General features: G+C 35.4%; 1 protein-coding gene across 5 annotated transcripts; it reads left to right on the forward strand.

Annotated features, from left to right (window-relative positions):
- Window positions 1–640: 640 nt before the first annotated feature.
- LOC145664687 (uncharacterized) lies at window positions 641–25,802 on the forward strand. 5 transcript variants are annotated; one of them, XM_081731547.1, is made up of 3 exons: window positions 641–3,882; window positions 21,099–21,261; window positions 24,006–25,802. In XM_081731547.1, the coding sequence occupies exons 1-2, from the start codon at window positions 2,076–2,078 to the stop codon at window positions 21,254–21,256; spliced, it is 1,965 nt and encodes a 654-aa protein (XP_081587673.1). In that variant the 5' UTR covers window positions 641–2,075; the 3' UTR covers window positions 21,257–21,261; window positions 24,006–25,802. The 5 variants fall into 5 exon arrangements, with proteins under 5 accessions (XP_081587673.1, XP_081587670.1, XP_081587672.1 ...); XM_081731544.1 differs by having other exon boundaries at window positions 21,099–21,242; XM_081731546.1 differs by having other exon boundaries at window positions 21,099–21,242; window positions 24,009–25,802.
- Window positions 25,803–26,671: the final 869 nt, after the last annotated feature.

The raw sequence follows: 26,671 nt of genomic DNA on the forward strand, positions 1-26,671 counted from the left end.
GTCAGAGTAATGTAATTGGTCCCCATCTCTCAGGAGTAGGGATCTATGAAATCTAATATTAGCAGGTTTGAATTTGTTTCCGAAACATGTTATCACAAAGAAGAGAAGAAATATTGCAAAGGTGGATTAAGTAACCAGGAAAATACGGATCGATCTCAAAAATTATAAAATAATAGTACCTTTAAAACTAAAAGCCAAAGTAAAACGTACAGACCAATAATAATAGAAATATACTTCATCTTAACGTTGTCACTTTTATTCACAGAACGCTGTATGAACAAAGTAATTAAAGTGTCAAAACTTTAAGTCCCAGGATCATGCACCTTGGCTGAGAAAGATGGTGATAAAGATGCACAAATCGGTGAAATGAATAACGCGGGAGAGCCACGAGAAAACCCACAAGGCCTATATCGTGTAACGTATATTAGCGTTTCCGTCGAAAAAAAAAAAAAAGAGAGAGATTTCTGATGGAATTCTAATTGTATATTTGGATGTAAAGGTAGGAGTTAAGTAATACGGCTTCTATTCAATAGATGCCCTTCCACTTCACTTATGAGTGCTTGTCACGAGGAGTTCCCTCGAATCTCAAAAGATGGCAGCACTAGTGGCTGTAGCTGCTGAGTTGGTTTGCCCAGCAATTCGGTCACTTGAAGATTGGAAAGTGTAAGGGTTAGGTTTAAAGTTTGGGAAATTAGTTAAATTCATTTTTGGTATGTTATAACAATGAAATTCCCTTTCGAACATCATGATTTGGAAATTATGCGATAGTTGGCTTAAATCTACATGAATAATATTGCTTCAATTAGTGTGTTTTCAGAATATTTTGAATATTAGTGTATGTATAAGAATTTCTTGTGTTTTTTGGTAAGTAGAGTGCTATTTTTCTACAAAAATTGAGTATTGGGTTTGTACTTAGTACTGTCCTGGGGAATAAAGTGAGGACGAATTATTTAACCTCTTTTTGGCTGTAGAAGGAGATTCGAAATTTATTCGTCCTTGCGTTATTTTTCAGAGCAGTGCATGGGAAACCCAATCCTTGGGTTTGGATCCCATTATATTATATATTGGTTCGGATCGCGCATGCTGGGTTCGGATCCCAAATAGCACATTTATGCCAACTTTAGAACTATTACTGGGAGAATATTTGAGTAGGAATTTTCCTGAGAAACAAACGCGTAAAACCCGAGTAGACGTATTACTGTTAATTCCTAACCTAAACAAGAAATATTGTAAGTTTTGGGGAAAGAAAAGCAAAATTAATTATTCACGTGGATCCGGATTGTCACTGAGTGCCGGAAGGGTGGTAAACTTCAGTGAATGGAAAAAGTAAATGTATATACGGGTATAATTGTATCTTTTGAAACTATTAACGTTTCTTTTTGATGAATTAATGTTAAAAGAATTTGATATTTTCGTGTACTTTGGGAAAATTAAATGTTAACCGTTCATATTGTCATTTGTTGGGAAGTTTTTGAAGTTATTTCAGTATTTAATCGTTTTTCAACGGGGTTTGGAAATTTCTTGTTGTTGTTATACATATATTTTGTTCATAATAAATTGTTCAAGTTGAATTTTTCGAGTTTACATATATCTCCTAGTTCAAACAAGCTTGATTGCTACCAGGAAAAAAAAAAGACATATTATTTTTCAGTGTTTTTACTCTGCTATTGCCAAAACAAGAATCGGGGGAATCTAACTTGACTAGTGTGCTTGCGATTGATTTGTATGCAGGTAAAGGAAGGAATTGTGTCTGTTTATTGGGCAAGGTTTGACTTTTACCTGTGGACAAATTGAACGCGGGACCACGGTTGTATGTGTTAGCATGCAACGTTACAACTTTCCAATCTTCAAGTGGTACTTGTTTTGGCTATATACTTGTTTAGATTAGAATTTAATGTTAAAAAAAATTAAGCGCAGAGTAATATTCAGGAGATATATGAAAAGAAAACAAATGTGTGTGGAGAAATTTTTGAGGGTGCACCTAGCACAAGTTGGCACGAGTTGTTGCGCATTTGCTTATTGTTTGTAAAAGGAGAAGAATTTACGGATAATTTTGAACTCTGGCTACAGGAAAGATGGATAATAGGCAGAATTATGAAAATATTGATAATTTTGATCGTAGTAGTTCGAGTAGTGAAGAAGGATTTGTAGGTTATGTAGCTTTTGAAAATCCTTGCTTTCATAATGCTGAGTCAAATTTTGAGAGTAACTTTGTTGAACCAAATCGTGGGAGGCCACGGATACGTTCTTCCTCTGTGCCAGGCTTAGATAGACGAAATGTACACAGACATAATATGCATTCTGAGCATTTGAATTTTGATTTTAATAAATTAGCAACCGAAGGGGTGTATAAATTGTTGTTGGCTGAGACTAATCAATTACCTTTGGTAGACGGTACAAATACAGAATTATCATTCCAATTCATTTTGAAACTAGACAAAATAGTGCGTAGTAAATATTTACCGTGTGATGTTACTTTAATAGCTAGTTTAGCGCGGACTAAAGTTGAATTTAATTACCTTTTGCAGTCAATGATTGGTACAGGTTCAGTTTGGAGTGACATTTGTAGACAACTTGTCATTAAATTCATCTCACCTTTGGCTAGAACACAGTTTATGCGTTTAGAGTTTTACCGAGTTATGAGGGAAAATCAAACCTTGTATGAATTTGTGGAAGAAAAATTAGCATTAATACATGTTTTAGATATGAATTTCGAAGAACCAGTGATTTGTAACTTAATTTGTAATATGGTTAGTCCAATGGTTCATAAGTTTTTCAACTGTAGGGGAGTACCGATGACTTTTGAACAGCTTGAGGACGCAGCTTTACATTTTGATAATATGTATAGGTACAGTAGCGACTATTACAAACTGAGAAATGCTGTCGGACCAGTAATGGGTAGTGTAAATAAAAATCCCCATAAGGGAATAATAAATAAAACGGCTATTTGTAATGTAATTAGTCAACCTAGTGTAAATAGTAAACCGGTAAATTTGATAGAAGGTAGAAGTTTAGACGGAAATCCTGAACAAAATCAAAATGTAATAATTTCTGGTAAGAATGCTAATACGTCATCAGGTAATGAACAATATCAAGGTAATACAGGTGCCATTAGGAGGAATATTGTGACTAGTTCTTCGGGTTCAAACAAACATTTTCGAAAAAGGAACAGTGCTTTTGGTAGAAATTTTGAACATAAGTCATTGGTGAATGAATCTGGTTTCCAAACTATAAATTCTTCACAACCTAATAATCATAATAGAGATCTTCTGGTTGTGCCTGCATATATAAAAGGGAAATTAGTAAAAACAATCCTCGATACAGGGAGCGAGTCCTGCTTTGTGAGTGAAGTATTCTTTAGAAATCTGCAAAAACAGTGTAAAATCAGGGAAGTAGATGTTAGTTTGCAAGTTGTAGGTCTTGGTGATCAACAAGTGACAGTTAAATCACGAGTTCGCTTATATTTTCGGATGGGTTTTCAACAGTTTTCTGAAAACTTTTATATAGTTCCATCTACAGAGTTTGATCTCTTATTGGGAAATAGTTTCCATCGAAAATATCAAGCAGTGATAGATGTGTCCAACAGACTTTACAAAATCCAAGCTAGGAAGTTAATAATTCCTATAAATCCCCCATCTAACCTGCAACAGTCTACTCCTGGGACAAACTTTTTATCTTCTAGGGATAGCGTGGTTCATCCCACTCCCGCATGCTCGAAGGGGGCTGAGGAGGCTGCTCGATTCCCTAGAACCTTACAAAATCAGACTTGCAGATCAGAACAGCAGGCGCTTGGAGAACAGTTGGCTGCCGAATTGGAAACCTATGTGGACCATGAGGTGCTTCAGGTTACTGATTCTGGGCAGAATGCAGCACCTTCAGAAGGTAATTATAAAGTTTCTTCGGAACTTTTAGTTCAAGATCCTGAATTACAAAATTATGTAAATAATTTAGTAACTTCTTTTTCAGATGTTATTTCAAATCGTTTAGGATGTGTGAAGGATTTCTATTATCAAATTGAATTAATTGATAAAACTCCAGTTAAGTTACAACCGTATAGTGTACCAAACTATAAGCAAAAAGAATTAGATAATTTTATTCAAGATTTAGTAAAAGAGGGGGTGGTAGAAGAGATTAATGCTTCTCCATTTTCCAGTCCATGCTTTTTGGTCCAGAATAGGGACCATAGTAAGAGATTAGTCGTGGCTTACGGCTCTGTGAACAAAAAGATAATTACACGGAACTTTCCGTCACCTAATCTTGAAAATGTTATCTCTAGCATATCAAATAACCATATCTTTTCAAAGATTGACCTCAAGAAAAGCTTCTACCAGTGCTTGCTCACTGAGGATAGTAAACAGGTAACCGCCTTTGTAACTAAAAATAAGATGTATCAATTTCGACGTCTGCCAATGGGGTTATCAACTTCACCTCATGTTTTGAGTTATTTGATGTCAAAAATATTAGACGGCTTAATTGGGGATAACTTAGAAATATTTTATGACGATGTGTTAATATTTACGCCTGATTTAGAATCACACAAAAAACTGGTTGAGGAAGTTCTAAGTAGGTTCAGGGAAGCTGGGTTAACTGTATCACCTTCCAAAACTCTTTTGTTTCAAACCCGAATAAAATATCTAGGGTTTCAATTTGAACGTGGAACGATGACTATAGATGAGGACCGACTTGAAACTATTAAAAATCTACCGAAACCTAAGAATAGGAAAGGCTTGAATAGGGTATGTGCATTTTTCCAATTCTTTTCAAAATTTGTACATAACTTTGCTGAACTCATTGCACCTTTACAGGAGATGCGTTCCGCTAAAGTTCCATTTAAATGGACTAAAGAACACGATGATGCTTTTCAAAAACTTAAAGATGCGTTTTGTGACGAGGTAATCCTTAAGGTCCCGGATATGAATTCAAGTTTTGTTATTCATTGTGATTCTTCCTTGAAAAACTACAGTGCGATATTATCTCAGTATAATAAAGATGGCGAATTAATGCCAGTACATATGTTTTCAAAGGCCATACCACCATCAGATTGGAGCAAAAATGTGTACGAGTTAGAGGCGAAGGCTTTATCTTTGGCGTTAGAACGTTTTGAATATTATTTGCATAATTTCTTTGTAGTTTACACAGATTCGAAGGCTTTATCTTGGTTACTTCATAATCATAAACGGCAAAGGAAGTACGGTACTCTGATGGAGAAAATTTCCCAGTTTAAATTTAAAATTCTCCATATTAGGACGAGCTCTAACATTGTTGCAGATTTCCTGTCGCGAATAGGAAATCATGTGGAATTTTATACTAATGAACCTAATACAGCTGAGGTTATAAAAGACAATGGTAAAAATGTCAACTTGAGTTTTGTAAATTTTTGGAAATTGCCGTTGTTAAATGAACCTTTAAAAGAACATCAACAGTCAGATAAAGATCTTCAAGAAATCATAGGTAAATTAAAAAGGAAAGAAAGTGTAGACACATATATTTTAAGAGATGGTATCTTGTTAAAGAAAACGAAGAGCCAGATTGGGGATGGTTATAGAGTAGTAGTTCCACAAAGTTTAGTACCAACTATACTAGACTATTTCCATTCTCAATTAATAAGTGGTGCTCATAGAGGGGTAAGAAAGACAACTGCCGCCATTGCTAGACGTATGACATGGCCGAATATGTTTAAGGATATTAATGAGTTTGTAAGATCTTGTTCAAAATGTCAAAGGATTCGTGATAGGAACACCTTGCCTCAGGGAAATTATTATACGAGACATGTAAAAGCTCCAAACAACACGTTTTTTATCGATATCGCCGGGAAATGGCCTAGTAGTCAGGGATATGAATATGTATTAGTAGTAGTGGACGCCTGTAGTAAGTTTGTATTCTTAGAACCTTTAAGGAAACTCTCAAGTCAAGCTATTTGTAAGAAATTAATGGATATATTTTTAAGAACTGGATTTGTCTCTAAGGTGGTTCATGATTGCGCGACATATTTCGTATCACAGTACTTTACTCATTTCCTGTACAGCCTAGGGATACAGGACATAAAAACCTTGTAATGTGCCATTACAGTCTAATGAAATTATGTTTTTAATAGGAGGGTGCCCGAAATTTTTTGCACCGACTGTACCTGAAGTTTAACAAAAAATTTCTGGCTGTTCATATAATTCGTAATTTTATTTGTTATTCTATTTCAAATTAACATGAAAAAACTGTAAAAAAGTTCATTGGGAATGATAGTTTTGGGAATCAATATCTTTATTTATATTTTAAATTAGTTATAAGTCTTGCATATGTATATGTAAATGGATTATTACAATTCTTACGGTGTCAGTGCTATCCGAAAATATAGATCCACTATTGGACGAAACTTTCCAGATCAAATAACCAATCTAAAATTCGACAGAATTTTCAGGACCACCCTTCACCTCTCTTTTAGATACCTAGGTCCTTCTAAAAAACTAGTTTAATCCAGATTCTACCAAATTTTATTCGTTTCAAAGCCCCACCGCCAAAATGCTTAGTTTTGATTGGCTGATAAACCCACGCTATGATATTAGGGCGCAATTATTCCATTCCAAGCCGGAAAATCTTGCTGACAACAGCCAGATTTCGATCGTCGAGCTTAAAAGGTCGCAACGGAGTGAGAAAACTGCAAACAAGGTAATATTTGGGAGTTTTTTTAACCTAAAATCGTTGGAAGTCTCTAGGAGCCAAAAAACTATTAAATTTCATAGTCAAAACTGGACTAAAAAAAGCTGAAATAGTAAGTGCAACAGTGACGCCATGTTTTCATCTGCGGATCGCTATGGACAGGATTCAACAGTAGTGTGATTTCCGTCTTTCTTTTCCCAAAACCGGTTCAGAAGATCAGTGTTTCCCATCATATTTCTACCTCCCAATTTTCCTACTAATTGAGGGTTACAAGACCTGTCCATTATAGATTTGTTTATGTAGTTAGTGAGTGATTTTTTTTTAATTACATACATGGCGGTATTCAATTTTGTGGTAGTCAGTCCAGTAATCACAATGCACGTGTAAATTTCAGTAAGGGCTCCTATCTGACTCCCAAATTGGGAGTACGGCTTCCAGCGGGATGAGTTGAACATTCAGTTTGTTCCGGGTTCCTGCCCCTTCAGGGCAGGGGTCCTATTGCTAGCTAATACTTCGATACGTCCCCTCGGGGGCGTTGATTAAACACTTAAGAATATGATTTAGTAAATATAAGGGCCAGTTGGCCCTGTTCATTTCTTTCCTTTCGTTACCTTTCATAGAGCCGATTTAACATGGTAAAATCGGAATGATTTCTGTGTATATTTATTAGTATAACATGTATTAATGTAGTATGTAGTATGAATGTGGCATGATGTGTCTTGTAGTTCGAGTAGTATGTGTATATTTGTAATGTAGTATCAGTGATAGTGATAATTAAGTGATGAAAGAGTGTGTTGGACAGTGTAGTATTTACTATGCGATAAATTTTTATTACTCCGTCATTAAGTGAACGTAATATAGTATAATAATTCCGTGTACAAGGTCACATTCAGTTGTTCAAGGGTTCATTATATCGTCGCTAGCCCTAGTGTCAGAAGTCAGTACTAACCGCCATTCTTCCGTCGAGGTGCTTAGTGATTTAGTTTTCATGAAATTGACCTTTCTTTCCGAAATAAAACCTAGAAGGTATAATTCACAGCCCATATGAATGTACAGTTAGGTCAAGTGACCTAAAATTAATATATTCTGAAAGTTTCAACATTCTGCATAGTCTAGAAATCTAAATATTTAAATAAATAAACAATACGTAAATTTTTAACAGAAGTCGGGCGATATGATGCTAGTTCTTCGCTTTGAAAATATATTAAATGTCCATTTTTCTTCGTGGCTGTAGAATTTCATTGTTGATGCAGAATTTTATAAACATTAGACATTATCGCAGATAATTCTATTTTCAGTGAACATACATAGGATTTTTTTTTCTTTCGTTCTTAATAAAGCTACCAAGTATTACATAGTATTGTGTGTGTGGTAAAAGAGTCTTGGGTTCGAGTGAGGTTGTCGTGCGGTGATCGGAATGGGAAAATGTTTGTAGTGATTATAGATTTTAAAGTATTATGATGAAATGTGTAAATAGGCTGGGCGTAGATAGAGGAAACAGGGTGTTTGTAGAATATAGCGTCGTGGCAAATGAATATTAATGTGAATATGAATATTAATAAGTATATGAATATTGTAGTAAATGAATATAGAATATAGGACACCCATATAGTTAAATATATAGTAGCCCAGTGAATACTTCGCCGCGTGTTGATATATAGATATTGAATAGATACGTGTAACTACAAACATCTCAGGTTCTGACCCCTGCACCATAATATCACGCGGACCGGAGGGCGATATATAGTCGGACTACGGTAATACTTTGTAGTTTATGTGTCATAATAGTAATCAACCATAGTAATACCATCTGATAGAATGGGTAGCATCATATAATCGCTGACTAGACATATTGAATAATAAATTATGAAAAGACAATAGTAGTTAGACAACAGGGCTGTAGTGAATCATATCTTCTGGTCGGTTTTTTTTTTAAATAGAATATCCTGCTCCGTGAGATTTTTTTTTCCCACGTTACCTACTCGGGCTAGCTTACAATGTTCATGGAGGCGACAGCTCTGACTGGGTACAGAATCAAAACAATTAGTTATTGAAATTTATTTTAGCGTACCCGGACGTCGACCCCTAGTCCCCTTAAGTATTTTCATGTCTTTTCTTAGTTTAATTAGATGAGGGAAATTAACGACGTCCCAGACGGTGGCATGTCTGCGCAGGGTAGCCATCGGTGATGTTTGGTTATTGAAATCACCGATTCAAAATCCAGTTTATTTAATTTTTTTTTATTTTGGCAAACTCTAATTAGGGATATCTTAGCTATTACTCTAATTTCATTACTATTCTGGAATCTTCTAGTTTCCAAGAGGTCGGATGATTTTTTTTCTTTTGAAATTCTAAATTAACGCCGTCTCTAACCTTCCGGAGGATTTTCGGGACCCTGCTGGTTTGGGCCGGATACGGGGATCGGATTTCAATCTTACAACCAAACTCTTGTGGGATTGGGATCTGATGGACACAGAACTTGCATCCTTGGCAGCAGGGCGCTCCTTGAGTCTACGTATTTGAGTAGACCACCCTTTTGGCATATTAAGAATATTTTGGCTATGGATTTTGTTGAGAGCGAAATTCGGCTTCTAACTTTGTAGCGTTAGTTATTTCTCACTTAAGTCTTTGGCGCCCCTATTCTTAGTCTTCCTTCTTCTCTATCTCTCTCTCTGTCTTCATTTCTTCAAGTTTTTTTAATTTTTTTCAACCTTCCCCCCCCCAGATTTCGAACTTGTTACTTACGATTTATTTAACGTACAACTCTGATCTGAAATTACCAGCTGAGACGTTGCAAGACACGATTCATGAATGGAGTAGATAATAATTGGGTCCTCCGTCACATTTTGACCTATCGCTGAAATGAACAAAGACTTAGTATTTGACGACACTTCGATTACGTTCTTTCACCGTCGTTCCTCTTAAGTTTTTTTTAATCCGTTGGTCACTTTCCTTTCTGTTTTGGTTTTCAATTACCTTGTAGTTAACCTGGGCCCAGAAATTGTATTTTGATTTACCTAGTTATATCTAGAAATGCTCTGTGTTATGTGCCTGCCTCACAAAGTTTTTTTTTCCTTCATGATTTAAACACGAATTGATTATATAAAAGTTAAAAATTTATAGACGCGCGGTATCAGATAAAATTTAATTTGTTTCCAAATGTAATGTTGGAAGTCATTTGTTTTCTTGGACAATGTTGCAACCTTGTAAAATTTTATTGTTGGGGATGATTAATTTAAATGTGTGCGCATTTATTATAAATATATATATATAGAGAGAGAAATAAATACTTCGAAATGTATGTGTAATTAGTATGTGAATATGATGTTAAAGTAAAAGTATGACATTAAATGTATTATGAATATATGTAAGAGCGCTCGTGTCTGTCCCCCTAGACGTGTATTGGTTGCTATAGTTTACCAGAAGTCTTCCGACGAATTTAAGAACGTAGATTTTGTTAAGAATACCGCCGTGCACTTAAGTAATTTTCCTTTTCCTCTGAATCAATGTAAGTGATAACCTCTGTACTTATATAATGGCATGCATTGAAAAAATATCGGCAGGTCTAAACGTAACCCACATCATAACAAATATTATCCCTGAACAATTAACCTAAAACCATTGTGGAAAGTGCACCTTGAATCCTTCTCACCTACATGTGTATCCTATGACTTGACCAGTTTTTTTTTTATCCTCAATTTGAACCATCATACTCCGTACACCTGTGGAAGATCATTTTTTTTTAATCCGAACCATGTATAAACATATACGAAAGTGATCCTAATGAAAGGTCTCGTGAAGTGTCCCAGTGTTGGATAAATAACTTGAAATTATTCGATTAATAAATTTGGAAATAGACCGTCTAAGAGGAGAAACCTCCTCTAGTGAAAGTTATTTTCTCGAAATCCCTAGATGGGTATAGACGTAGCAGTGTGCGATTGCAGATATAAACTGTTACCAGTTACAAACCAAATATAGACGACGAATGGTTTTGTAAACCAATAGATATATATATATACATATAGAGATATATATAAATGACCACAAACTAAGTTAAATGGAGCGAAACGTTTTGGACACTACGACTAGTGCGTGAGTTGTGATTTGGACGCTAGAAATTATTAATATTTTAATATCTCAACGTGAGGTAGAGACTCATATAAGTTCTAATACACCAAAAGGTTTTTTTTTCTTTCCTCTTTGTCCAATTTTTTTTTAAGTGAAATAAGTGTCGTATTTGCGTATGTCGCAAATCATAATTTGCTTTAGCATGCCTAAGATATGATACATGTAATTATTTTTTTTTCCATTTGTCAATATGATTGAATATATAAAAAATTACTAAAATATAACACTATGTACTCTATTAATATATAACCAAGAACTTGTGCTTTTAATATTTTCTTCATAATTATTTGTTTTGTCCTTTTTTTCACTATGAATGTAATAAACTATTTGTACTCTTGTAGTTAGTTGGTTTCCTTTAAACATATATACACTGTCCTGAGTGAGTGAGCGAGTGAATGCATGATAGATTTAATATAAGTAATTTTAGTGATATCATTTGTCATATTAACATCTGTAATATATGTGTCATGTTTTAATATATGTGTTAAGGTAAATAACCTAGGTCATGAAGGACCGTCACTAACGGTTTAAATCGGCTCGAGGAGTGAAGCAAAAATAGCAAGAATAAGCCTAAATACGACATCTTTCTTCCAGGAAGTTGAAATTCTTATTGATACGATACATAAATTTATATTGAGTTTATAAGTTTGATTTTTTTTTTCCTTGGCTAATTCATATGTGTGGTCGATCCTAGAGGACAGAGTTCAGATGCTGGATAGTTATCAATCACCGGTTGGAATAACTTTACAAAGAATTAAATTTCACTTTTCTCATTTCCAGGTCTAGGTCTGGGCAACCCCATGATCGTGGTGCCTGGAGCTAGGTCTGGGTGGTATGAGGGAACATGTGTCTATTCCGAAGCATTCCAAAATTGATTAGTTGTTAATAACATTTAGAATGATTCATCTTTCAACGACTTTCCCGACCTTTTACTATATTTCCGGAATTATCCAGTAATCTGTTTCTCATTAAAATACCTTATTTCTTTTCTTTCTTCTTTACCTACCTCCTTCTTTTACCCTTCTACTTTCTTCTCCTTTTTTTCCTATTTCTAAATGAAAGAAAACGGAGTCATGATTGAGAGTAGTCGCTATTGGCACTGTCAATAAGTTGTTTCGATAAGTTTTCTTCGGGAGTCCGATATGGAATAATTAACAATAACAAAAGGTTTATTGGAAGTTACTCTATTGGAAAATAATCTGGATTTCAATCAGTAAGTGATCTTTCGTAATCGTCCTCGTTAAAGAAAATTAATTTCAGCGACTCCTCTCCAACTCTACATTAGCTCTTTTATCTTCGTTAAATTTTTACGTCTTCTTTCAATTTTGGCTAACCGTGACAGGATCTGTTGCCCTAGAAACGACGGTTTCTATGGCAACGGACAGAAGTTTTCTTTCAATATTGGCGACCGTTGACATAGGACAGTTACCATGGAAACAATTGTTTTCCCTGGTAACGGATCTGAAATTATTTATTAAACACTGTTTAGGATCGAGCACATATTGACTTGGCCACAAAGATGAATAATTAAAAAGTCACAGTGAGATTAAATAATTATAGTCATTGGCTGTTCTGCTATCTTTGTCTCTCTCTGTAGAAAGGGGGAAATGAAGGAATTTGTCAAATTCTAAAAATTGAAAATGCTGGAAGTTGACCCAAGGAGGGAATTAGATAGGAGTCCTTAATTTATGAATAGTACCTGAATAATAAGTATTGTTAGTTTATAAGGATATAATTGCATGTGTTTATATTGTGTCTTTGTATATGGAAACTATGGCAACCAATAGGGAAGTAGTATCACACGAGAACGCGGAAGTCTCATGTACGCAATGTACATTAGAAAGTAGTGAGAAAAGAGCTCGCGTCTCTCGTAGGCTAGTGAGGTGTCACGAATGTGGGCTGAAATGGATTCATTTCAGTTGTATTAATTTAGAGGATACTGCTGAAAATGCAGAAAAGGTCCGGGCTGGTGAGATAGTCAAATATTGTAAAGAATGTGAGGGGAAGCTCCACCAGTCGCGTGAACCTATGAGTTTATCCTCTGAAAAGGAAAATGAACATCCCGATTCGGATGGTGAGCGAGGGTATAGTACCCCGAAGAACCGAGGCCAAATATCTCCAGTGGAGATATCTGACCTCGATGATGATGAAAGAGATGGGGATCCAGTTGGTGATAAACCCAAAGAAAAGAAAAGGAAGACTGGGTCATCTAATAATGACGCTCTCCTCCTTTCATTGCAACAAATGCTACAGGAAATGAGACGCGAAATAAATGAAAATATAGATAATAATAGCCGAGAGATGAGACGCGAAATGAATGAAAATAGCCGCGAAATAAATGAAAAAATAGATAATAATAGCCGAGAGATGAGACGCGAAATGAATAAGAATAGCCGGGAAATGAATGAAAAAATAGATGCCTCGAACCGAGAAACCGAATCTCGATTCGAAGTATTAACTCACAAAATAGACAACATATGTTTGGACTTTGCTTCCTCAATAAACAAATTGAGAGAGCAAACGTCTACTGACATCGATTTGGTCAGATGCGAGGCTCAACAGTCCATAAAGCAACTTCAGCAGGAGACTGAAAGTAAATTAGATCATGTAAATTCTGAAATTGAAGAAATGGACACAAAATTACATAAAATCGACAATAAACTAGAAACACAGCAGGCCGAAATTGATAGTTTAAAGTCAACCTTGTCAGACTTATCATTGAAAACCGAACTGGAAGTAACTGACCAGAAAATTTCGAAAATTCAGAACGACATAGTAAATATTCGAAAAGAAATGACAAAATCTAGTCGCGAAAAATCAGAGGTAACCTATCCTTTCCCCGGTAGCGATTCCTCAGGAATATTACCCGCTACAACTACCCGTGGCGCAGGAAAAGAAAATTTAATGTCGGTTGATGCACGGGATATTGCGACGCACTACCCCATGCATCGGTCAGAACCAAAGTCGTGGTTCAATTCTAATAGTGTGCCGAATCAGTCGAGTGTTGTGACGACTACGGTCACTAGCGTGAGTGCTCCCTCCTTACATGGAGGTATACAATCACATAGCGTGTTGCCGGGAAAAGGAGATGGGTGCCATTCTGAGTCGTTGTTCATGGGTGCGATTGGTCCGGTGATGGAGCCCAACATGTTCAATACGACCAACAAAATGCCTTTCCCTTACATGGGTAGTTATAACACCGCTACGACGTCGTCGGTGGTAAATCCGGTGACGACTCCGATTGTGCAGGATAATACGTTAACTCCCACCAACAATTCCCCTACTTATGTTAGTATGAGCTCTAAAGTGTCCCTCCGGGATATTGAACGTTTTCCCACGTTTGATGGGAACATTGCGAACTGGTTGCCTCGTGTTTTCCTGCTACCTAAAAGGTGAACTCGCAATTTCCAAAATCTTAAGCTTTTCAACTGTACCGAGGACAAAAAACGGGAACTTCTATCTCAATACCCAAAGTGAATGTTACACTGTCTCATTTGAGTGTATGAGTGTATGAGTGAGTAGTTAGTTTATTAGTATTAATACATGTTAATTCTATTCAACAAAATTTTGTTATTCAAACAAAATTTTTTTTAACGACGCCGGGGAACTGTAATGTGCCATTACAGTCTAATGAAATTATGTTTTTAATAGGAGGGTGCCCGAAATTTTTTGCACCGACTGTACCTGAAGTTTAACAAAAAATTTCTGGCTGTTCATATAATTCGTAATTTTATTTGTTATTCTATTTCAAATTAACATGAAAAAACTGTAAAAAAGTTCATTGGGAATGATAGTTTTGGGAATCAATATCTTTATTTATATTTTAAATTAGTTATAAGTCTTGCATATGTATATGTAAATGGATTATTACAATTCTTACGGTGTCAGTGCTATCCGAAAATATAGATCCACTATTGGACGAAACTTTCCAGATCAAATAACCAATCTAAAATTCGACAGAATTTTCAGGACCACCCTTCACCTCTCTTTTAGATACCTAGGTCCTTCTAAAAAACTAGTTTAATCCAGATTCTACCAAATTTTATTCGTTTCAAAGCCCCACCGCCAAAATGCTTAGTTTTGATTGGCTGATAAACCCACGCTATGATATTAGGGCGCAATTATTCCATTCCAAGCCGGAAAATCTTGCTGACAACAGCCAGATTTCGATCGTCGAGCTTAAAAGGTCGCAACGGAGTGAGAAAACTGCAAACAAGGTAATATTTGGGAGTTTTTTAACCTAAAATCGTTGGAAGTCTCTAGGAGCCAAAAAACTATTAAATTTCATAGTCAAAACTGGACTAAAAAAAGCTGAAATAGTAAGTGCAACAGTGACGCCATGTTTTCATCTGCGGATCGCTATGGACAGGATTCAACAGTAGTGTGATTTCCGTCTTTCTTTTCCCAAAACCGGTTCAGAAGATCAGTGTTTCCCATCATATTTCTACCTCCCAATTTTCCTACTAATTGAGGGTTACAAGACCTGTCCATTATAGATTTGTTTATGTAGTTAGTGAGTGATTTTTTTTTAATTACATACATGGCGGTATTTAATTTTGTGGTAGTCAGTCCAGTAATCACAATGCACGTGTAAATTTCAGTAAGGGCTCCTATCTGACTCCCAAATTGGGAGTACGGCTTCCAGCGGGATGAGTTGAACATTCAGTTTGTTCCGGGTTCCTGCCCCTTCAGGGCAGGGGTCCTATTGCTAGCTAATACTTCGATACGTCCCCTCGGGGGCGTTGATTAAACACTTAAGAATATGATTTAGTAAATATAAGGGCCAGTTGGCCCTGTTCATTTCTTTCCTTTCGTTACCTTTCATAGAGCCGATTTAACATGGTAAAATCGGAATGATTTCTGTGTATATTTATTAGTATAACATGTATTAATGTAGTATGTAGTATGAATGTGGCATGATGTGTCTTGTAGTTCGAGTAGTATGTGTATATTTGTAATGTAGTATCAGTGATAGTGATAATTAAGTGATGAAAGAGTGTGTTGGACAGTGTAGTATTTACTATGCGATAAATTTTTATTACTCCGTCATTAAGTGAACGTAATATAGTATAATAATTCCGTGTACAAGGTCACATTCAGTTGTTCAAGGGTTCATTATATCGTCGCTAGCCCTAGTGTCAGAAGTCAGTACTAACCGCCATTCTTCCGTCGAGGTGCTTAGTGATTTAGTTTTCATGAAATTGACCTTTCTTTCCGAAATAAAACCTAGAAGGTATAATTCACAGCCCATATGAATGTACAGTTAGGTCAAGTGACCTAAAATTAATATATTCTGAAAGTTTCAACATTCTGCATAGTCTAGAAATCTAAATATTTAAATAAATAAACAATACGTAAATTTTTAACAGAAGTCGGGCGATATGATGCTAGTTCTTCGCTTTGAAAATATATTAAATGTCCATTTTTCTTCGTGGCTGTAGAATTTCATTGTTGATGCAGAATTTTATAAACATTAGACATTATCGCAGATAATTCTATTTTCAGTGAACATACATAGGATTTTTTTTCTTTCGTTCTTAATAAAGCTACCAAGTATTACATAGTATTGTGTGTGTGGTAAAAGAGTCTTGGGTTCGAGTGAGGTTGTCGTGCGGTGATCGGAATGGGAAAATGTTTGTAGTGATTATAGATTTTAAAGTATTATGATGAAATGTGTAAATAGGCTGGGCGTAGATAGAGGAAACAGGGTGTTTGTAGAATATAGCGTCGTGGCAAATGAATATTAATGTGAATATGAATATTAATAAGTATATGAATATTGTAGTAAATGAATATAGAATATAGGACACCCATATAGTTAAATATATAGTAGCCCAGTGAATACTTCGCCGCGTGTTGATATATAGATATTGAATAGATACGTGTAACTACAAACATCTCAGGTTCTGACCCCTGCACCATAATATCACGCGGACCGGAGGGCGATATATAGTCGGACTACGGTAATACTTTGTAGTTTATGTGTCATAATAGTAATCAACCATAGTAATACCATCTGATAGAATGGGTAGCATCATATAATCGCTGACTAGACATATTGAATAATAAATTATGAAAAGACAATAGTAGTTAGACAACAGGGCTGTAGTGAATCATATCTTCTGGTCGGTTTTTTTTTTTAAATAGAATATCCTGCTCCGTGAGATTTTTTTTTCCCACGTTACCTACTCGGGCTAGCTTACAATGTTCATGGAGGCGACAGCTCTGACTGGGTACAGAATCAAAACAATTAGTTATTGAAATTTATTTTAGCGTACCCGGACGTCGACCCCTAGTCCCCTTAAGTATTTTCATGTCTTTTCTTAGTTTAATTAGATGAGGGAAATTAACGACGTCCCAGACGGTGGCATGTCTGCGCAGGGTAGCCATCGGTGATGTTTGGTTATTGAAATCACCGATTCAAAATCCAGTTTATTTAATTTTTTTTTTATTTTGGCAAACTCTAATTAGGGATATCTTAGCTATTACTCTAATTTCATTACTATTCTGGAATCTTCTAGTTTCCAAGAGGTCGGATGATTTTTTTTCTTTTGAAATTCTAAATTAACGCCGTCTCTAACCTTCCGGAGGATTTTCGGGACCCTGCTGGTTTGGGCCGGATACGGGGATCGGATTTCAATCTTACAACCAAACTCTTGTGGGATTGGGATCTGATGGACACAGAACTTGCATCCTTGGCAGCAGGGCGCTCCTTGAGTCTACGTATTTGAGTAGACCACCCTTTTGGCATATTAAGAATATTTTGGCTATGGATTTTGTTGAGAGCGAAATTCGACTTCTAACTTTGTAGCGTTAGTTATTTCTCACTTAAGTCTTTGGCGCCCCTATTCTTAGTCTTCCTTCTTCTCTATCTCTCTCTCTGTCTTCATTTCTTCAAGTTTTTTAAATTTTTTTTCAACCTTCCCCCCCCCCAGATTTCGAACTTGTTACTTACGATTTATTTAACGTACAACTCTGATCTGAAATTACCAGCTGAGACGTTGCAAGACACGATTCATGAATGGAGTAGATAATAATTGGGTCCTCCGTCACATTTTGACCTATCGCTGAAATGAACAAAGACTTAGTATTTGACGACACTTCGATTACGTTCTTTCACCGTCGTTCCTCTTAAGTTTTTTTTTAATCCGTTGGTCACTTTCCTTTCTGTTTTGGTTTTCAATTACCTTGTAGTTAACCTGGGCCCAGAAATTGTATTTTGATTTACCTAGTTATATCTAGAAATGCTCTGTGTTACGTGCCTGCCTCACAAAGTTTTTTTTTCCTTCATGATTTAAACACGAATTGATTATATAAAAGTTAAAAATTTATAGACGCGCGGTATCAGATAAAATTTAATTTGTTTCCAAATGTAATGTTGGAAGTCATTTGTTTTCTTGGACAATGTTGCAACCTTGTAAAATTTTATTGTTGGGGATGATTAATTTAAATGTGTGCGCATTTATTATAAATATATATATATATATAGAGAAATAAATACTTCGAAATGTATGTGTAATTAGTATGTGAATATGATGTTAAAGTAAAAGTATGATATTAAATGTATTATGAATATATGTAAGAGCGCTCGTGTCTGTCCCCCTATACGTGTATTGGTTGCTATAGTTTACCAGAAGTCTTCCGACGAATTTAAGAACGTAGATTTTGTTAAGAATACCGCCGTGCACTTAAGTAATTTTCCTTTTCCTCTGAATCAATGTAAGTGATAACCTCTGTACTTATATAATGGCATGCATTGAAAAAATATCGGCAGGTCTAAACGTAACCCACATCATAACAAATATTATCCCTGAACAATTAACCTAAAACCATTGTGGAAAGTGCACCTTGAATCCTTCTCACCTACATGTGTATCCTATGACTTGACCAGTTTTTTTTTATCCTCAATTTGAACCATCATACTCCGTACACCTGTGGAAGATCATTTTTTTTTAAATCCGAACCATGTATAAACATATACGAAAGTGATCCTAATGAAAGGTCTCGTGAAGTGTCCCAGTGTTGGATAAATAACTTGAAATTATTCGATTAATAAATTTGGAAATAGACAGTCTAAGAGGAGAAACCTCCTCTAGTGAAAGTTATTTTCTCGAAATCCCTAGATGGGTATAGACGTAGCAGTGTGCGATTGCAGATATAAACTGTTACCAGTTACAAACCAAATATAGACGACGAATGGTTTTGTAAACCAATAGATATATATATATATACATATAGAGATATATATAAATGACCACAAACTAAGTTAAATGGAGCGAAACGTTTTGGACACTACGACTAGTGCGTGAGTTGTGATTTGGACGCTAGAAATTACTAATATTTTAATATCTCGACGTGAGGTAGAGACTCATATAAGTTCTAATACACCAAAAGGTTTTTTTTTCTTTCCTCTTTGTCCAATTTTTTTAAAAGTGAAATAAGTGTCGTATTTGCGTATGTCGCAAATCATAATTTGCTTTAGCATGCCTAAGATATGATACATGTAATTATTTTTTTTTTCCATTTGTCAATATGATTGAATATATAAAAAATTACTAAAATATAACACTATGTACTCTATTAATATATAACCAAGAACTTGTGCTTTTAATATTTTCTTCATAATTATTTGTTTTGTCCTTTTTTTTCACTATGAATGTAATAAACTATTTGTACTCTTGTAGTTAGTTGGTTTCCTTTAAACATATATACACTGTCCTGAGTGAGTGAGCGAGTGAATGCATGATAGATTTAATATAAGTAATTTTAGTGATATCATTTGTCATATTAACATCTGTAATATATGTGTCATGTTTTAATATATGTGTTAAGGTAAATAACCTAGGTCATGAAGGACCGTCACTAACGGTTTAAATCGGCTCGAGGAGTGAAGCAAAAATAGCAAGAATAAGCCTAAATACGACATCTTTCTTCCAGGAAGTTGAAATTCTTATTGATACGATACATAAATTTATATTGAGTTTATAAGTTTGATTTTTTTTTTCCTTGGCTAATTCATATGTGTGGTCGATCCTAGAGGACAGAGTTCAGATGCTGGATAGTTATCAATCACCGGTTGGAATAACTTTACAAAGAATTAAATTTCACTTTTCTCATTTCCAGGTCTAGGTCTGGGCAACCCCATGATCGTGGTGCCTGGAGCTAGGTCTGGGTGGTATGAGGGAACATGTGTCTATTCCGAAGCATTCCAAAATTGATTAGTTGTTAATAACATTTAGAATGATTCATCTTTCAACGACTTTCCCGACCTTTTACTATATTTCCGGAATTATCCAGTAATCTGTTTCTCATTAAAATACCTTATTTCTTTTCTTTCTTCTTTACCTACCTCCTTCTTTTACCCTTCTACTTTCTTCTCCTTTTTTCCTATTTCTAAATGAAAGAAAACGGAGTCATGATTGAGAGTAGTCGCTATTGGCACGGTCAATAAGTTGTTTCGATAAGTTTTCTTCGGGAGTCCGATATGGAATAATTAACAATAACAAAAGGTTTATTGGAAGTTACTCTATTGGAAAATAATCTGGATTTCAATCAGTAAGTGATCTTTCGTAATCGTCCTCGTTAAAGAAAATTAATTTCAGCGACTCCTCTCCAACTCTACATTAGCTCTTTTATCTTCGTTAAATTTTTACGTCTTCTTTCAATTTTGGCTAACCGTGACAGGATCTGTTGCCCTAGAAACGACGGTTTCTATGGCAACGGACAGAAGTTTTCTTTCAACCTCGCCGTATAATCCATCTCCGAACATTTGTGAGAGAACGATACGTAGTTTGAAGGGAATTCTGAAGGCATACATTGATAAGAATCAAAGGAATCATATTAGACGAAGAAGTCGATAAGAATACGAAATATGAAATCATAAAAAGAAATTTGGAGAACGCCTGGAAAAGATGTGAAAAGACCTACTCTAAGAGGCATTTGCCAGTTAACTTTAAAGTTGGTGATCAAGTCTTGACCAAAAGATTCATGAAGGCATCATTAGAAAAACATTTCAACCCTAAACTTGCTGAACTTTGGGAGGGTCCTTATTTTGTAGTTGGTCAACCAACTATGAATACCTTATGGTTGGAAAAGGTGGACAACCCCCAGGTCAAAATAAAAAGACATGTTCAGCATTGTAAACGGTATATTCTGCCGAGAAATGCGCAACCCGTGAACCAGGTTGGAGACTAAAAGGTTTAGGTGCAAGGAAAAAAAAATTTTGTAAGGAAGATTATTTTATCTTGTGTTTATGTATATATATGTATGTGACATGTTTGTGTGAATTGTTTGTGTCGCTTAATTTTTGTATCCTGCAGGAGCTGTCCGTGGTTTTGGTCCTACTGTCTTTTGTGGTTATGTCAGAATGAATGAGGGAAGACGATCTTCCAGTATATACCCGAATTTGGATACACATTTGTACGCGGATCTATCACTCCATTGTAATAAAGCACGTCCTCAAGGTATAGATGGATAGAGACTGTAAGTTGTAAAATTTTTGTATATAAGCATGCAATGCATGGAAATTTGTAATTATTATTAAGATCAAGATTCTTCTCCTTAAACGCATATACTTTTGATGGATGTAATTAATTTTTGGGCAGACGGATCTATATGTAACGTATATTAGCGTTTCCGTCGAAAAAAAAAAGAGAGATTTCTGATGGAATTCTAATTGTATATTTGGATGTAAAGGTAGGAGTTAAGTAATGGGGCTTCTACTCAATAGATGCCCTTCCACTTCACTTCTGAGTGCTTGTCACGAGGAGTTCCCTCGAATCTCAAAAGATGGCAGCACTAGTGGCTGTAGCTGCTGAGTGGGTTTGCCCAGCAATTCGGTCACTTGAAGATTGGAAAGGGTAAGGGTTAGGTTTAAAGTTTGGGAAATTAGTTAAATTCATTTTTGGTATGTTATAACAATGAAATTCCCTTTCGAACATCATGATTTGGAAATTATGCGATAGTTGGCTTAAATCTACATGAATAATATTGCTTCAATTAGTGTGTTTTCAGAATATTTTGAATATTAGTGTATGTATAAGAATTTCTTGTGTTTTTTGGTAAGTAGAGTGCTATTTTTCTACAAAAATTGAGTATTGGGTTTGTACTTAGTACTGTCCTGGGGAATAAAGTGAGGACGAATTATTTAACCTCTTTTTGGCTGTAGAAGGAGATTCGAAATTTACTCGTCCTTGCGTTATTTTTCAGAGCAGTGCATGGGAAACCCAATCCTTGGGTTTGGATCCCATTATATTATATATTGGTTCGGATCGCGCATGCTGGGTTCGGATCCCAAATAGCACATTTATGCCAACTTTAGAACTATTACTGGGAGAATATTTGAGTAGGAATTTTCCTGAGAAACAAACGCGTAAAACCCGAGTAGACGTATTACTGTTAATTCCTAACCTAAACAAGAAATATTGTAAGTTTTGGGGAAAGAAAAGCAAAATTAATTATTCACGTGGATCCGGATTGTCACTGAGTGCCGGAAGGGTGGTAAACTTCAGTGAATGGAAAAAGTAAATGTATATACGGGTATAATTGTATCTTTTGAAACTATTAATGTTAAAAGAATTTGATATTTTCGTATACTTTGGGAAAATTAAATGTTAACCGTTCATATTGTCATTTGTTGGGAAGTTTTTGAAGTTATTTCAGTATTTAATCGTTTTTCAACGGGGTCTGGAAATTTCTTGTTGTTATACACAAATTTTGTTCATAATAAATTGTTCAAGTTGAATTTTTCGAGTTTACATATATCTCCTAGTTCAAACAAGCTTGATTGCTACCAGGGAAAAAAAGACATATTATTTTTCAGTGTTTTTACTCTGAAATTGCCAAAACAAGAATCGGGGGAATCTAACTCGACTAGTGTGCTTGCGATTGATTTGTATGCAGGTAAAGGAAGGAATTGTGTCTGTTTATTGGGCAAGGTTTGACTTTTACCTGTGGACAAATTGAACGCGGGACCACGGTTGTATGTGTGAGCATGCAACGTTACAATCGACAACATTAAGAGAGAGATAATGTCTGTGGGAGCCGACTCAGTTTGCCTTCATGCAAACATACTAACAAACAACTGAAGCCTTCAAGTGAGCATTACTGTCTTCTTGTAAGAATATAATTTGATAACGAGTTTGCATTGTACTTTCAATACTGATACTATGTGTATAATCGAGAAATATATATTTGTGGTAAATTTCATAGAAAAAGAATTATTAATACGAAAATTAGAATGAGTAAAACAAAATGTTGTTAAATGGACAAGAAATGTCCTTTTCATTTCATTGTTCTTATTTACTGCTCTTTTGACATGAAATGTAGCAGATACACGTCTTTGCTGATTGTACACATACGAACATTATAAGAAATACCGGGCGAATTCGTTATCAAATTATATTATTTCACAGTGGCGTATGTAAGGGGGCTTCAGGCTTAACCTCCAAAAATCATACTCACTATAGTAAAGTATATTAAATATCTTGCAGAATTTTCACATTTTCAGTCAAAGCCCCCCCTCCCGAAACAAAATCGCAAATACGCCACTGTTCCTACAGCATATCTATAGACATGCGACAACAATTTTGGACATGAGTGTACATGCCCAGTGCTGTACGCAGAACGAACAACGGGGTCAACCACTTGACTCTAATATATTCAAGAACAAAAACGATTTACTATTTACTGTAATACAGTAAATATTCATTTTCCCATATGCTGCTCAAAGGGACTCTAAACCCCAACCCCTTCACGCATACTCCACTGTACACGGCACTAGATTAAATAACAAATATTTAAATCAGAATGATATAAAACAACTAATGCTAAGAGAAAACTGGTTAGAAAGGAATATTTTAATAATCACGACAATGTAGGTTAATTGTTTTAGAGACGGGTGCAAAGGGAGGATTTCGAGGTCTTAATCCACACACTTCACTAAAACAAGATATTATGAGAAAACAATCATTTTCCATATTAACATATGTATACTACGATCATGAAACCATATGAATACACCCCATCTCATGATAAAATTCACCATGCGACACTGTCTCGCACTACATGAAACGAGCAGTGCAGAAACAATTTATGTTATCCATCCCTTGTTGGAGACAGTGTCGCCTGTTGTATGTCAATCACATTGCATTATATCATCTAACAGTGAACTTTAATTAGTTTAAAATAAACCTTCAATAAAACTTACCATCAAATTTCACTTCAAGCAGGAACATGGCTGATGAAGAGCACGTCCAAGGTAGAAGACATAAATCACATGGTGAAGACCTGTAGCAGTTGGATTCTTCATGTCCACGGGTGAAACAGTAGCTGCACCATTCATCTTCAAGAACTGAACCTTCCTCACTACTAAACGAGGATGGACACACCAGCGAAACATGTCCAGGAAGACCACATGAAAAGCATGAAATAGGCCGCCATGCACCACTAGTAAACCTAAATCTTCTAGAGAAAGCACGACGTGCCCTGAAGTATCTGCTTTCAAACCTCCTGGAAACACCATGAGGCCGTTTTTCAAGTCCAGACCGCAAATCACTGGGACGTGATATACAGAAATAAGGATGGAATGTTCCCTCATTTCTTTTTGAAGAAGTGAGTTCTACTTTTGCATTTTATACATATTAATATGATTTAATTAATTTGTAGAGACTTCCAAAAGAACACAAGTAAGGAAAAGTAAGCAGAGGCTTGTCTTAATTTTAACTGGTGTGCACAATAGCTAGTATTTTCAGGATTCAGAATGTAAACAATATTCCGTCAATGTTTTTATTATTATTATATTATTTGCAGAAGTCATGGTATAGTATTCGTTGAGAACTTGTAGGTTATTTACAGAATTAGAGCACACACAGAATAGCTACAATTAAATCTAATAACTAATTCCATGTGATGTTTCCCATCAAACAGTTTTATGTGGAGAGTTATCAAGAGTATAAAATACACTTATTTTATAAAAGTAATAAGTATATACTAAAATACTATCCACAAAGAGGGGATTCTATATATTGACTTATTAATATTTGTTTCACAAATTACTGTACAAGAAGCCTTCCTTATCTATATAAGCTAAAAATTAACTTGTAAATGCCTGTTTACTTTGTTTTCTCCTCTAGTACATATTTTTATTCTTATTTTGTAATTCCAAAATCACTTTTTTCTTTCTTCTTTTTTAGTATTAATTATATTTGTTTCCTTCAGTATAGTACCGTAATTTAAAAATATGAATACATAAAATCAAATTCCATTTGTTAATTGGTAGTGAAATAAAATCCAGAAATCTTATTTAGCGCAAGAAGCCTTCTCGTTCACTAGAAACCGTGCTGTGTTGGAGAAGCACAGCAGGGGAAAGGAGATTCCCGCTCCAATCCCCGCGCCGAATGAACCTGGTCGTTGTATGCTTGCTGCAACACAATATAAATAAGAGACATTGTGACGGATTGTTTCTCGCTTTTTAAAATAGATTAACGGAATGGACAGTTAAAGAAGAAAAAAAAATATGTTATTTAAAGTATATATGGGAGTATTAGAAAGTATGTTTTTCCTGTTCTTTACTACTACTGCTTATTTTCTTTTTTAAATATTTTGGTCGTAGCGCAACGCTGCAACACTAACATTAGCCGCCAAGTGTAGCTTTTTCCCAAGTTGATTATAGACGATCAAACATTCCATCATAGATTGTATCAACTATCAAATATTTCCACAAAGTGGAATTTGAACGTGTGCGATCTCAAGTTCTATGCAATGTTTGAGCTCCTCCGTGGCTAAGCTGGTAGCGTACGCGCCTTTGGCGTGGGAGACCCGGGTTCGATTCCCGGCGGGAGCTCATGTGGTTCGGATTCCACGTTAATCAGTAGGTCCACGTCTCATATAGCCTCGCTGCTGAAAGGGACGCTAAACTAAAATAAACTAAACTATGCAACGTTTGGCTTACTTACAACAGAGATACAACTGTTCTAAAATAGAACTTGTTCTATTTCTATCAAACACAGCATCAAAGAAAACAAACTTAGATCACTGTGCGGTGGCACAAAAATTCAATATGATGTGGACATGGAAAGTAGTTGAAATTATTTTGATACTTACTAATAGTATCCTGTTTTTTGTAACTATAAAATTAAAGAATATTAAGACTAAGTACCGCAGATGGCCTCCAGCGCCGTAACTTACAGTTTTCTGGGAGGGCAAGCATTAACATTTGGCCCCCCTCAGCATTCTAAAATAAGCCTCTCTTCATCTTTATCTTACTCTTTGTGGGCCCTCCTCCACGGCAAGGTCTGCATGGTCATTAGTTACGTCCCTAGGTCCGTTCCATACATGACAAATTAATTGAGGGACAATATTGACAAATCTCAAAGCCATACGAATAAATATTATTTCTAGGGCCCCTAATCGTAGACGCTTTATTTTTTTTTTACTGGAATGGGCTCACTAATAGGAATGATTACGAATAGGAATATGTATTTCTATGGTCAATCGTTCAAGCACCGCTCTGTTACAATACCGATGGATCTGACTTTTACTGTATAAAATGGTAAAGTGTTTGCGATGGACCATATTATGATGAATTTAAATTTAATTAGCAGACATAATTATTTCCTTTTTGAATTACAGATACTTTTCAGTGGAGAATAGTATAAAATTCGAAAGTCACATATCAACGAAAAAAAAAACGAAGCAGTGCAAAATCGGATTGTCTGGAAAGCTAAGCATTAAGTCCTATTGCTATTATTACAATTATAAATATCAATATCCAAAAGTGATTGAAGTTCTTTTTTCACTTAGATACACTCACTTTAGGTAAGTAACAAACGAAAAAGGAAGAAAATTTGAGACCTTGAAAGTAAATTTGAGACGTAGGTGCGTCACAATAGAT

This window comes from Thermobia domestica, chromosome 11 (genome assembly GCF_964235325.1).
Source record: "Thermobia domestica chromosome 11, izTheDome1.hap1.1, whole genome shotgun sequence".
Taxonomy (NCBI): Eukaryota; Metazoa; Arthropoda; class Insecta; order Zygentoma; family Lepismatidae; genus Thermobia; species Thermobia domestica.

Bases quoted from the DNA above. Each gene is read 5' to 3' on its own strand.
- LOC145664687 (XM_081731544.1), top strand. From the start codon at position 2,076: ATGGATAATAGGCAGAATTATGAAAATATTGATAATTTTGATCGTAGT. The intron at 3,883-21,098 runs GTAATTATAAAG...TGTATCCTGCAG, and splicing joins GAATGCAGCACCTTCAGAAG to GAGCTGTCCGTGGTTTTGGT. The intron at 21,243-24,005 runs GTATAGATGGAT...TTTCACTTCAAG, and splicing joins TAATAAAGCACGTCCTCAAG to CAGGAACATGGCTGATGAAG.